Below are 14,492 nucleotides of genomic sequence, written 5' to 3'. Positions count from 1 at the left end.
TTTGATTGTCCTTGACTCTTGCTGCCACACTTGCCATCCTCTCCTGCCACATCCTTTGAGAACCACTGCTTCAGGTGGTGCTGTCTAATCAAGAAACTGATCGTGGCTGGCAGATTCCCTAGTGTGAAAATGTAGTAGTTAATTGAGAGTGTGTGTGAGAGAGAGAGAGGGTTAAAAATTTGCCGCTAGAAGCCATTTCTGCTTACCCTAATGCTTTGCCCCAGAATGACTGAAAAATATGGCAAAGGTGGTGGCCTTCCCCTCCTCTTCCTCTTTCTCACATTCATTCAGACATGTCCACTGTCATGCTTCCATGTGTATACACACATGCACAATGAAGACCCTAACACATGGACAGCATTCCTGTGTACTTTCTAGGGCAGACAGTGGTCGAGAAACGTAACAACACATTTACAAGGTTATGAGTGGAATATATGAACTGTTATAAACGGAAAATGTCGCTCTCCTTTCCCTGCTCAGCCCATCAGAAGCTTCCACTGGAACCAGGTTCCTTATGTGGATGAAAAGGAGCCCCTATGTTTGTGGAAGGGCAAGTCTGGAACTAGCCCAGTGAGACGTGCTTACATGGCTTGTTCGTCAGGAAGGCTGGGAAAAGCTCTACACGTGAGCAGGGCCCTCATTAAGGTCACCTGAGCTTCTCACAGTCAACTGCTTCTCTGCTATTCTAGTTGAGATTAAAGATGGTACAGTCAGCTTGCAACTTGCGCAAATTCAGCTTTAAGTGCTTGGCTGGAAAAAATAAAAAAGTCGGGGGCTGGCTCCTGTGGTGGGAAGCACCAGCAACCCACCGCCTATTCCACTCACCTTGGGAGAGCATTTGGAGGTGCAGAGTGCGTGTGTGTTTTGACTATACATGACTTTGGCTTTATGTGCTATCCCTGGAACATAACCCCCACATAAATTGAGAGCTCATTATAGAGGACAACCCAAACACATAGACTAAATCCCATATAGCTGTGCACTTGTGTGAGGTTGCTTCAGAGGAAAGGCAAGAGTAAACTATTTAGAGGCTCACTGTTTTTGGCTCTTACATGATTCTGGAGGAGTAAATGTTTTGAATCAAGGAATAGTAGATGGACAGAATGCTTGATGCCTAAAGAGACATTGAGCCTGCTCTTATATATAATAGTGATCTCCAGTGTTGCTATGTAAATATAATTAATAACAACAACAATAATGATAATAATAGTTGTTCCTGAATCTTCAAGGTAAGTCGCATAAATTGTTGTTTTTAAAACTTATTTTTCAATGTTGTTGTTTTTCTTAGCCTTGATTGATTCCGCCCAAGGAAAATTAATAACCAAAACAAGAAGAATTTTCTTTCAGATATTTATGCATATGCTGCCAGACAATTGTGTCTTTCAGCTTTGAAATGGCTTAGAGTAAATTACAGTGTTAAGGACCATTGGACATAGTAGTCTGGGTCAAAGAGAGCAGTTTTATTTCAGATGTTCCTACGGAATAGTTAGGAAAAAAATAGATTAGCACCGCTGGAGCTGTTGTTAAGTGTCTGCTCTCTTTCTGTGTTATGTTCCACTCCACAGAATTAGTGTAGTTGCCTTTATTTTCAGGGATGACAGGTTGACTTTTGCATATTAATAATGTCTGTAAAAGCTTGTTTTCATTCTCTTCCATTATCTGTATTGGTTTCAGTTACATACATCCTCCCTGTGTTTTTTTCTTTTAAAAAGTAGTTCCTATTTCATTGATTACAGTGCATAGCTTGAAAACAATATATGCAAAACTAAGCAGGCATTCTAATTTATTTCTGTATGATACTCCCAGTTAGAACCTTTGATAACAATCCAGCAAAGGTGAAGCTGTAACAAAGTCCAGCTGAAAACCATGAAATGGAACTTCATGGCAACTAACTTAAGTCAGATTGATTGCAGTTGGATTGGAGTCGAAGAACAAAGGTTCCCCATCCCTGCTATAGACAAATGTTTTATATAAGGTGGTTTAGCTGTGGCCCTCCAGGTGTTGTTGGGCTCCAAAGCCCACCAACTACATCTGACATTAAACAATGGTCAGGGGTGATGAGAGTTGTATTATAGCGATCTTTGGAAGGTCAGCTTCCCCAGCCTTGATATAGCATATATACATAAGTACAGGTAGTTTCTATGCAGGAGGAAAGTGCCATAAGCTAGCATTCTTTCTCATGTAGATTAACTACAAAGGGTTGGCTGTAGAATTCTGTGGTTCTAAGTGCTGTGTTGCTTGCATATTAACAATTGCAGTACAGCAAATGTCTCAATCTTTTCCTTGTTTATGTTATGCGTGTGTCGGAGCCCTGTTTTCCAGCATGTGTACACATAGTTGTAGGTGGAAAAGGGTGTAGCACTAGTAATCCACATAATATGTAGACAGTCCTTTGAAACTTAAAGAAACAGATATAGAATAATACTGCAACTCAGCCTAGCGGCTTGAAAGACAACAATAAAGATTTTCAAAGCAGCTGAACTCTGATTTGAATCAAGGCAGCAGTCCTGGGGAAGGTACTGGCACCGTATGCCACTTAATTTTTATTGATACGTCTTTTGATGAATGGAGGCACGAGAGGGGAAACACAGTGCCACTTTTAAGTTGTGAGAGCCAATCACAGGGTTGCTTTTTTTTAAAAAAAGACACCCATTATTAGCCCAAAGTTTATGACTCATTTTGCTATGAATGGACATTCACTATTTCCAGGTTGACTAAAGTGGGTTATGTGAAAATGTGACACTTGGTTGCTATAGTTACAACCAAGGGAAATGCAACCTAGCAGAAAGCCTGTTTATGCCTTCCGTCTTCTTTTTACCAGTTTTGTCTTTCGGGTTTTTATTCAATAGGATGCCTTGTGAAGTCTTGGGCACCCATACTGGCTACTTCCAAAGCACAACAGCTCTTGTTCCGCATAATAGATTGCTTGCTCTTGCCACATGCTGTGCTCCAGCAAGACAAAGAGCTGCCTGCAGCAATGTTGTCTGCCATTCGGGAGAATCTTCCTCTGTTTCTTCAGGTGTGTATGTCTGTGTTAGATAGATAGATAGATAGATAGATAGATAGATAGATAGATAGATAGATATGGAAAACTAATGGCTGGCAACAGAGGCTTGTTGTTGTTTTTACATACACCGTGCAGGTGGCGCTGTGGTCTAAACCACTGAGCCTCTTGGCCTTGTCAATCGGAAGGTCAGCAGTTCGAATCCGAGCAACAGGGTGAGCGCCCGTTCCTCTGTCCCAGCTTCTGCCAACCTAGCAGTTCTAAAGCACACCAGTGCAAGCAGATAAACAGGCAGGAAGCTAAAAGGCATTTCCATGCGCTCTGGTTTCCGTCATGGTGTTCCGTTGCACCAGAAGTGGTTTAGTCCTGCTGGCCACATGACCCGGAAAGCTGTCTGTGGACAAATGCCGGTTTCCTCGGCCTGAAGCGAGATGAGTGCCACAACCCCATAGTCACCTTTGACTGGACTTAACCGTCTAGGGGTCCTTTACCTTTTTTTACCTTTTACATATTGTTGAACAGTTAATCTTAAAAGTCCTGCTAATGGGACACAGCTTCATGGATGTTGGTGGTTGTTCAAACATCTAGCAGAGATACATATCCTTCCCTGAAACGTTTTACAAGCTAAGACAACAGTCCTGAAAAAACTTAGTACCTTAATAGTCATTCACTGATATAGTAGGACTGACTGCTATTTAAATGGTTTTGGAACTTTACTTAAGAAAATTATTGAGATCAAAAGATTTCTCCACACAATGAGAGAAACTGTTGTAGTTAGATTTATTTTTTTTACTGTATACCCATTATAGAAAAATAAAATGATTAAAACAGTTACATAAAAGAAAGCACAGAATTTAAACAAGGAAAAAGAAACCATTGTTAAAATCCTCAGTCTAAAAGTTTTCATCAACTAGATAGTCTACTGTATAATCTTTGAACTTTTGTTTATAGGTTTTTAAAGAAAAACATCTGAGTGCTATCTTGTAAATAAACCCCTTGGCTCGAATTAATTTTTTTCCAGTTTTTAAGGTACATAACAACGGTCTTGTAAATCAGATAAAGGCCCATCTAGTCCAACATCCTGTTCTTACAGTCACAGGCAATGTGGCAAAAAACTTCATATATATATATATACACATATATATATATACATACATATATATATATATACATATATGCTTTCGTAGATTTTCACGGGTACAGGAATGCAGGTTTTGGTGTCCTCGGGTGTCTTCCCGTGTAAAAGTTGGGGTGTCTAGGCGACGTTTCGACGAGGTCTCACTCGTCATCTTCAGGCTGGTGCTTTCGGCTTCTTGTTACTGGAACAGAGCGGGATCTCAATGTTTGAGTTCCTATAAATACTGTAGAGGGGGTGTGGTGTCTAGCCTCCAATGTTCTGGGCAGAGAGGAAGTTCCCAGGCTAGTGTGCCTTTTCTTCTTTTGTTCCTTAATTACTTGAGAGATACCTTGAGTGATTTCTTGAGTGATATCCTGAGTACCACTTAGGTGGGTCATTAGGTGTGGATTAGTTGCTAAAGTCTTTGTGTCTTGACCTCTTGAACTTTGTGAAGAGTTTTCCTGAGAAGATGGCTGTATTGCACTTAGTTGTGCTTTGGCTTGGCTTCGTGTATAGGGGCGAGCTGTGGTTTTGTGGCTTGTGTCAGCCAGATCTGTGTAGGGATTGCAGGGGGGTGCAGCATCCGGAGGTGCCACCATGGATTGGCTACTGGATGGTGTCAGTAATTCATCTGTGGAGAGGGTCTGGGTTTGGGTCTGGTGTGGTTGATTGGTGTTGGCGTTCTGTGTGCCTCTGGATCTGGTGTCAGTTTTTGTGGGGAGGGCTAATTTCCAGATGTCTGGCAAGCGGGATGTGTCGTCACGCTTGTTCATGTTGTGAGGGTGTTTCTCTATCTCGATGGCTTCCATGATTATTCTCTTGTGGTGATGTTCCGTGTTAAAGAGCAATTTGGAATCTGCAAAATTAATTTCGTGTCCTGTTTCTTTCATGTGTTGGAAAAGAGAGGAAGTTTTTTCTTCTTTTTTGACGGCATTCTTGTGTTCTGCGATACGTGCATTTATTCGTCTGTTTGTTTGTCCAATGTACGTGGCTGGGCAGACTTTGCAGGGTATTTCATAGAACCAAACGCCTGGCTGACAAAGACCACTTGACAACTGAGTTACAGAATCTCTCAAATGTGTTAATTGCCAATGGATACCAGCAAAACAGGATTACGAAGCTAATCCAAAAGGAAACACCCCCCAAAAACCAAGACACAGAAGAAAACAATGGCATGGCCCTCCTTCCTTATATCAAGGGCACTACAGATAAAATTAGCAAAATCCTCCATAAACACAATATCAAAACAGCCTTTTGCACCAACCAAAAAATAGCCAATATCCTCAGAAACCCCAAGGATAAAATCCAGTTGGAAAACCAAGGGATCTATGAAATACCCTGCAAAGTCTGCCCAGCCACGTACATTGGACAAACAAACAGACGAATAAATGCACGTATCGCAGAACACAAGAATGCCGTCAAAAAAGAAGAAAAAACTTCCTCTCTTTTCCAACACATGAAAGAAACAGGACACGAAATTAATTTTGCAGATTCCAAATTGCTCTTTAACACGGAACATCACCACAAGAGAATAATCATGGAAGCCATCGAGATAGAGAAACACCCTCACAACATGAACAAGCGTGACGACACATCCCGCTTGCCAGACATCTGGAAATTAGCCCTCCCCACAAAAACTGACACCAGATCCAGAGGCACACAGAACGCCAACACCAATCAACCACACCAGACCCAAACCCAGACCCTCTCCACAGATGAATTACTGACACCATCCAGTAGCCAATCCATGGTGGCACCTCCGGATGCTGCACCCCCCTGCAATCCCTACACAGATCTGGCTGACACAAGCCACAAAACCACAGCTCGCCCCTATACACGAAGCCAAGCCAAAGCACAACTAAGTGCAATACAGCCATCTTCTCAGGAAAACTCTTCACAAAGTTCAAGAGGTCAAGACACAAAGACTTTAGCAACTAATCCACACCTAATGACCCACCTAAGTGGTACTCAGGATATCACTCAAGAAATCACTCAAGGTATCTCTCAAGTAATTAAGGAACAAAAGAAGAAAAGGCACACTAGCCTGGGAACTTCCTCTCTGCCCAGAACATTGGAGGCTAGACACCACACCCCCTCTACAGTATTTATAGGAACTCAAACATTGAGATCCCGCTCTGTTCCAGTAACAAGAAGCCGAAAGCACCAGCCTGAAGATGACGAGTGAGACCTCGTCGAAACGTCGCCTAGACACCCCAACTTTTACACGGGAAGACACCCGAGGACACCAAAACCTGCATATATATATATATATATATATGTGTGTGTGTGTGTGTGTGTGTGTGTGTATATATGAAGTTTTTTGCCACATTGGGCAAACATATATATATATATATATTCCTGATATTGGTGCTGCTATATAAAGTTTTCATTGTGGAGAGGAGCTGGGACTCAACTATACAGCTGCAAATAAAATGTTTTACCGTATTTTTCGCCCTATAGGACGCACTTTTTCCCCTCCAAAAATGAAGGGGAAATCTGTGTGCGTCCTATGGGGCGAATACAGGCTTTCGCTGAAGCTTGGAGAGCGAGAGGGGTCTTTGCGCACCGACCCCTCTCGCTCTCCAGGCTTCAGGAAGCTATCTGCAGCGTGGGGAGCCCTGCGGGAACTCCCGCGTGTGAGATGCCCTGAAGCAGAGCGCCCCGCACGCCGGGCAGACATCCACAGCGTGGGGAGCCCTGCGGGAGTTTTGATTTAAGAGACAATGTCTTACCACCTTAGAAGTTTTCATACAAGTCTTGGGGTTCTTTAAAGGCCTTGTGATTCCCAGATTGTGGCTCATAGGAGTCCTTTTGATGGCTTCCCGGAAAAATAATATTGGAGGTAACTCAAAGGACAAGGGATTCTAAATTCCCCTGCCTTCATACCTTGGGTTTATCATTTGATTGTGCCGTAATGGAAATGAGCATTGCCCATGCCAGGGCTACAATCCTGTGCCAAAATATGGTCTTGCAAGTAAGCCCGTAGACATTAACTAGCCTGCCTTGTCCACATGTATCAATTTAGGTACATTTGTTGCACATCAGTAGTATGATTGCCTGGATACTATTGTCATTCACTGCAGGCTTACTCAAGCCTGCCTGTTGTAGCTACTAGCTAACAAATCCTGGTTAGTTATTCCTTCAGTGCATATCTACACTTGAAGTATTAATTCCAAGATAAAATACTTGGGCAGATTTTCTTACCCTAAGCACACACATATTAACTCATCAGACAGGTGATTGACAAAAAAATTAAGAATTATCCTCTGGGCTGAAGATTTTCAAACCTATTACTGGCAGCCTCAGCATTCCAAGTAGAATGAACAATGGCTGCTAATGCTGATGGCATGTTTATGGTACACCAACCCCATCGTGCTAACTGCATTCTGTAGCAAAACTCAGTTTTGTGTTTTCATATTTGGTGGAACAGTGCAAACATGCAAACAATATTGGCACGGATTACTGATTCTCCACTGAATTAAAGAAAACATTTCACCCATTTTTCTATTCCCATGAACCTACCATGATATATTTTTCTATTGTTACTGATGCTTGACCATTTTGCTAGTGTGAATTCCAAGTAAGAGTCTTTGTGAATTCTTCGATAATAACCCTTATGACAGGAGACTCGTGATTTACCTCCGTTCCTGTCAGTCTCTGGAAGCACTCTCAAAGAAATCTGCTTATACAGATTGAGGACTGGGGGGGGGGGGGAGTGACGGAGAATACACAGAGCATACAAAAAGTCATGGACAGAAACCCATCTTAACTCTTAGCTGGGATAAAAACCCACCAAAGATTCATGTAAAATAAGAAAAATGTCCAAAAATAATAACCCAGGTATGAAACAGATGAGCTGTATGGGTGAGATACAATAAAGCTCAATTCTACGTGCAAAATACCACTCCAGGTTTTTTTAAGTCTAAGCTACAGTTCCTGAAATCAAATAGTTTTTGAGTATATTGAAAAGTAAACATTAAAAGTGAAAGATAAATATTATAAAAATAATATCTGTAAGCAATACAGTATAAGAATATTTTTTGAAAAATGACACTTCTAGAGCCACAATGATACCCAAGAGAATTTTTGCCCCATGGCAAGTCATCATCCCCATGGAACATCCTTCTCTCTCTCCCCCCCCCCCCAAAAGCATGCCTTTCATCTCACTTGAAGTATTTGTGTAGTATTTGTGTTTTTGTGTAGGTTATTTTTTTGGGGTGTTTCTGTGTACTTGAAGTATTTGTGTTTTTGTGTAGGTTATTTTTTGGGGGTGTTTCTGATTCTTGTGTCTTTCTTGTAGTTGCAGGTGTGCATTCCCTTTCAAACATTACAAAAACATCAAATCCCACAGGTTACTTCAAACCTTCATTATGCTCCTATGCATTTGATAGGATTTTTAGGATCATTTGAAAGAACGTCTCCAGTGTTTCTACCTTTAGTTTCACAAGCTTTTATAAAAAAACACACCCAAAAATTCCTATTCCGTCTTTTTTAAAACTCTAAAACCTCTAGAAATTGATGACAGTCCCTGCAGTGTTTTCAGGTAATATAAGCCAGGCTCTCCCATTATGTAGCCAGCAACATTCAGTTTTGCTCAGTCATTCAGACTTTTAGGCAATGGGAATTGTTTTAGGTACAAGATGGATAATGGTGAATTCCTCATGTTGTGTCTCTTCCCCTCCCCTATTTCGTAGGGCTTGTCCTTTATATGCTGCCAGTCTCAGACTCAAGGGGCCTATTTGAATCAGTTGCTAGGAAATGCAATTCAGCAGTATTTTGGGCGCTTCCTCTCTGCCTCACCTTCCGCTCCTCGAGCTGGACAGCAACACCCTATTTTGCTGGCCATGTGCAGCACCACCATCCCAGGAGTCTTACAACTCCGTAAGACCACCATGCAAGTCATCAGGTAATGCCCAGGAAAAGGGGATATGATGTATTTGACATTACTATTCTCTCCAGGTAAAGAGTTTCGGGGGAAGCTTGTGTTCTTATAGAATAAGTTGTGAAAGTTAGGAAACCACTCAGGGACATGCCAATTTTGTTAAACACTAGAAAAGTACTCATGTTATTATTATTTTTTATTAAAAGAAAAACCGCACAGAAATGATTGTTTATTTATGACTCACTTCTCATGAGGCATCCAGGAGTGATTTACAGATATAACTTATATAAAACAGTTACTTATATATAAACAGTTCTATCTATCGAGCGGCAGTGTGTTGTAGTGGTTAGAGTGCTGGCCTGGGAAACTAGGCTTCAAATTCAGTCATGAAGCTCACTAAGTGACCTTGAGCTTCACCTGCCTCTCAGCCCGCCTACCTGACACGGCTGTTGTCACGATAAAAGTAGAGAGTTCCACATATGCCACCTTGAGTTCCTTGGTTATATATTACTCGGTGGGATATAAATGTTTGTGTGTATGTGCGTGTATACATGCACATATATGCACAGAGAATTTAAAAAACACTTATAAATATTAACAACAGTTTATCGCAACAGTACTTACGGTACATAAAATCAACTCCAAGATAGGTACCAGTTGGGATGAAGATTTTTAGAAGGCTTGTTGAAAGATCAACAGCTTTGGAAGGCTCCTATCTGATATGCAATGGGAAGTGAATTGACCTCCTGATAGGATAGGATCTGCAGAGTGAGGTGACCTCATCAAAAAACACTTAGTTATAAAAGTATTTGAGTGGAAGGTGAAATAGAGGCATGTGGATTTGTTTGAATAATAGGAAATGTGAATAAATTGCCATATTGTTATTTATCCAAAAGAACATGAGATAAGCACAGCTAATTCACTTTTGGGCCCTTTCTGATTTCCTTCCAGTGAAAGTTACCTGTCATTCAAAGGTCATGCCCCTCCTCCTCGCCTGGCTTCAGTTCTCGCTTTCATTATTGAAGCATTCCGGAGGACCAAGAGCATTGAAATGTGTGACGTACAGCTGCTGCTCCCTTCTGTGTTGAAATGCCTTGTGCTGGTTAATGAACCACAAGGTAAGCTTGGGAACTTACTGGTTGTTGTTTTTATAAAATTACTTTAGAGCAGGGATGGGCAGAACGTACATAGGGATCTACTGGTAGATCTCTGGATATTTTGAGGAAGATGGTCAAGGACTTCAGTCTCCCCTTCTATTAAACTGCACTGCAGAAATTAAGACCGGAGTGGGGGGGGGGAATAACCAGGAGTGCATTATTGTGTGTTGAAGGACTGGGTTTCATGCAAGTTTTGTTCTTGCCTTAGAATTCTATATTTGAACTGCATTTCTTTCCATTTGGGGTTTCTAGCACACAACAAGATAGCTCCCACAAGGTTGGAATCTGCCTACCCCTCCTGCAGAGCCTAAGCAAAGAAACAGGTCTGTGCCTTGAGCGGCTCACTATCTACAGGCATGCTGACATTCACACAAACCTATCAGGCATTTGAGTAGTCTGGGGTGCCTTCTTGGGTTGCCAGCTTAAAATGAGCCGGGTGCTGGTCTGCCATGAACACACACCTTACAAAGGCCAGAAGTCAGGCCCACTGAGTTCAGCAAACATTTACTCCCAAGTAAAGTGTGTTAGGTTTGTAGAAAATCTGCTACTGCCAGTTGTAATCTTGTAGTAACCGAATGAGGCTTTTGCATCAGCTTAAGCTTGTGCCACTCAAAATGGTGTGTGTGTAGGGAGAGAGAGAGAGAGTGACACACAGAGAGAAGCAAGCCTATATTGTCTCCCAGAGCTGTTTTCCTCTATTGTCTATTAGAAAGCTCCATGTGATTTGTTTCCTGCAGTTAAAAAACTGTCTACAGAGATTCTACAGTGTGTTGTAGAAGGCTGCCAAGCGGGGTCAGGAGGAGAGCTTGCCACCCAGCTGATTTCTGTGTTTAGGTAAGTAGAAAACTGGCCAATTGGCACTGAAACGATTGCAAGGCATTTGACAGAAAACATGTTCTTTTAAGCAACTAATTATCCCTAACATAATTTGAAGTTGATTGTTTATAGTACTCCCATTCTTGGCAAAGCGGGTTGTCATGTGGATCGGCCAAAACAAGAAAGGGGAAACTATTTAGAATGAAGCCACGTTCATTCCCTTTCCCCACCCTCAGTGGATTTTAATGCCATTGTACAAAGAAGGCATTGCAGGCTTAAAAACACAGGGGCGCATGTTAGGATAATCCTCGGACAGAATTGCATATCATCCCTGGCAGGGAACTGCCTCCCACCTCCAAGGCGTGTGGGTGACTTTCCTCTTGTGAAATTATCACATCATCATCAGCAAGTACTGTTTGAGCCCTGTTCAGATGCTGAATTTCCCCATGTGATTAGAATTGAGTGAGGAACAGCAGGGATGCACTGGCTACCTCTCTGCTCTGTGGCTTTGCTGTGCCCGCCTCCATCTCCCTTTATGCCTTAGAGGGCAAATGTCTGCAGTTGGGAGCCTGACATAGATCTGTGCCTGGGGTCCCTTTGCATTCACCATCTCACACCACTGTTAAGCTGGCACAACCTAGAGGCTTGAATAAATCATGAATGTGAGAATTTGTCTGAGGCTCCCTCATTCATTCATTCATTCATTCATTGTTAGGAAACCTCTAAGTGGTTTACAAAAATACAAAACAAAACATTGACATTCTCAATCTTTTTTTTAAAAAACACACTTAAAAGCAGGTCCAGTGGTACCTCGGGTTACAGACGCTTCAGGTTACAGACTCCGCTAACCCAGAAATAGTACCTCGGGTTAAGAACTTTGCTTCAGGATGAGAACAGAAATCGCATGGCGGTGGTAGCAGGAGGCCCCATTAGATAAAGTGGTACCTCAGGTTAAGAACATTTTCAGTTTAATAACAGACCTCCAGAATGAATTAAGTTCTTAACCTGAGGTGCCACTGTATTTTAAAACATTCAAAACACAAAAGCATTTGTGTTAGAAAGTTTGGGGGGGGGATCCCTGACCCCAAAATGTGAATTCAGTATTAGCTAATGCTAGCAATACTTGCAGTCAAGTGAATAGTTACATTTCTTTTGGCACTAGAGTCCACTTAGAAGTGGGGACAAGGGGGTCACCAACATAGGTTTCTTGTCAGATTAAAAGCTTGAATCAAAATGATGAACTATTGAAAGAAGGAAAGGGTACATATTTTGGCCAGAGAATTTCATTTAAATTTGGCACACTTCTTCAGCAAGTGATAGCTAGACAGAAAGGAAAGCTCAGCATCCCTCTGAAATTCAAATTTCTTAAGATTAACATTGACTCTACATGATTTTGTCAACTTACCCTTATGACACCCAGGGGCGCAGGGTGGAATTTTAAATCACTTGTGGTATCAGAAATGGATAAAGGGCTTTACATCACAGTTTTAAATTGTCATTTGTGCAAACTATGGTTTGCCATAATGTTTTGAATTGAGTACTTTCTCCAGCACGTACCGTATTATAAAAATAAGTGTTGTATACTTGCTGGATTTGTGGTTAGCTTTTACATTTTTTATATTAAAAATGTGTATATATTATATTACCATACTCCCTTTCTTGCTGCTTCTAGATCTGATCCTATGAGCTCCCTGGACTCGTTTTCAAATAGAAGCACACATTCAGTAGAGTTTGTTTTCTGAGAATTTTTTTTTTTTTTGTACCTTGCACTAAATGCCCTTGTTTCTTCCTTCAGGCAGTTTATCCAAGATTACACTACTGTGTATGATAATCAAGTTTACAGCATCTTGGAAGCAGTGGCAGTCTTGGACCAGTCTCTAGTTATCAGCCTGATTCCTGCTATGACAGAGGCCCTGAGGAATTCAGAGTACAGACAAGGTCTTGGCAGAAACGCTGTGCAAAGGTATGTTTGGGGATTACGGTTGCTTTTGGGTGATGAACAGAAGTTCACTCTCTCCACAAAAGGCCTACTTAAACTTACAGTGTAGGTTTCTCCAGAGTTAAATTCTTCCTCGATACTTAGCAAATATGGATGAGATTTATGAAATGAAACACCTTTTTGCGTTTTGTTAAATGCTTTACATTGAAATACGCCAGTAAGCTGTTATCAGAGCCTGATCGCTTCGCAAAGGACTCTGCTTTTTTGGCTGTGGGAACCCTGTCTTATTTTCTGTTAGAGTTTTGTTTAAATATAAGAAGTATATAAATTGCTTATTTAATTATCTGTCGCTTTCCATGCAAACACCATATAGTGGGTCCCCCCCCCCATTTATAAGTAGTAGGCTAGTATGACACTAAGGGTCTTTGGTATGTGCTTGAAAAGCAGGCTCTCAGAATTAGAAGGAAATAAAAGTCATATTATTTTTGCTGCTCCTGGAAAATATCTTTTATCAGACGGAAGCTGATTTATACAAAGCTTGCCTCTCCCCACAGCTTCTGCATTTCTTGCATTTCAGTGGTTTTCAAACTATGCTGATGCTTTCTGTAGGCTATGGAAGTGGAAACAGAAGCCAGTTTAGTCCTGCAACTATTTATATTATTATTAATAATAATAATATTTATTGAATTTATATACCACCCTATACCCGGAGGTCTCAGGGCAGTTCACAGAACAATTAAGGACTTCCACTCATTATGTCTTGTCTGAGTCCACTTCTTAAAGTCAAGGGAATTGTTACTGATGTAACATAGGCACGCAAGTCACAGCTTCTGCTTAAATAATTGCTGGTTATCTAAATTACATAATTTTTAAATACAGGGTTATTTGGTCAGGAAAGCCGGCTCTTGGAGCAGACTCGCATCTGTATCACAATATCCACCTGGTCTCCATTTCACCAGATGGATGGATACAAGTGATGCAGATGGTTAGGTGCACCATATTAAATCAAAGTTAGATTGAGTCTAACTATGGTTAGGGGTGAGAAGCCTCACGCCTAGAGGCCAAATGCAGCCCTCTTTATCTGGCCTCCTTTCACATCCTCCTTGGGTGTTTTTGTCCTGGCGGAAATGTGCCCTTGAGCTCTGGCAGTTCTTCTTGTTTCCTTGGAAGGAGAACAGAGGGGGGGGGGGTGAGTTTGTGTAGAAAGTTCACATTTGTTCCTCCACCCAGAATGGAATGAGGCCCTCATGCTGAAAAGGTTAGAATCACAGAGTTGACCAGGGGTCATCTAGTCCACCCCCTGCAGTGCATGAATATTTTTGCCCAACATGGGGCTCGAACCCATGACCCTGAAATGAAGAGTCTTATGCTCTACTGACTGAGCTATCCCACATCTCTGTTTTCAGAACAACCCTTACTGGCTCTTTGGCATGGTCTTGGTTTTCATTAGACATTCTGCACCTGCTTATATGCAGGTGGTGCTGTGGGTTAAACCACAGAGCCTAGGACTTGCAGATCAGAAGGTCGGTGGTTCGAATCCCCGCGACAGGGTGAGCTCCCGTTGCTCGGTCCCTGCT

General features: G+C 41.7%; 1 protein-coding gene across 1 annotated transcript in view; it reads left to right on the top strand.

Moving 5' to 3' along the window:
• Positions 1–14,492, top strand: part of MMS22L (MMS22 like, DNA repair protein) — a 74,932-nt gene that overhangs the window by 57,686 nt on the left and 2,754 nt on the right. The window contains exons 20-24 of the mRNA XM_083731057.1: positions 2,850–3,019; positions 8,816–9,027; positions 9,955–10,121; positions 10,898–10,994; positions 12,772–12,939. Of these exons, the coding sequence (XP_083587183.1) occupies positions 2,850–3,019; positions 8,816–9,027; positions 9,955–10,121; positions 10,898–10,994; positions 12,772–12,939 (814 nt within the window). The remainder of the gene's footprint in view (positions 1–2,849; positions 3,020–8,815; positions 9,028–9,954; positions 10,122–10,897; positions 10,995–12,771; positions 12,940–14,492) is intronic.

Source organism: Podarcis gaigeae, assembly GCF_964106915.1.
Source record: "Podarcis gaigeae genome assembly, chromosome: 3".
Taxonomy (NCBI): Eukaryota; Metazoa; Chordata; class Lepidosauria; order Squamata; family Lacertidae; genus Podarcis; species Podarcis gaigeae.
Note: the sequence above shows the minus strand (reverse complement) of the source record. Positions and strands in the feature narration are given on the sequence as shown.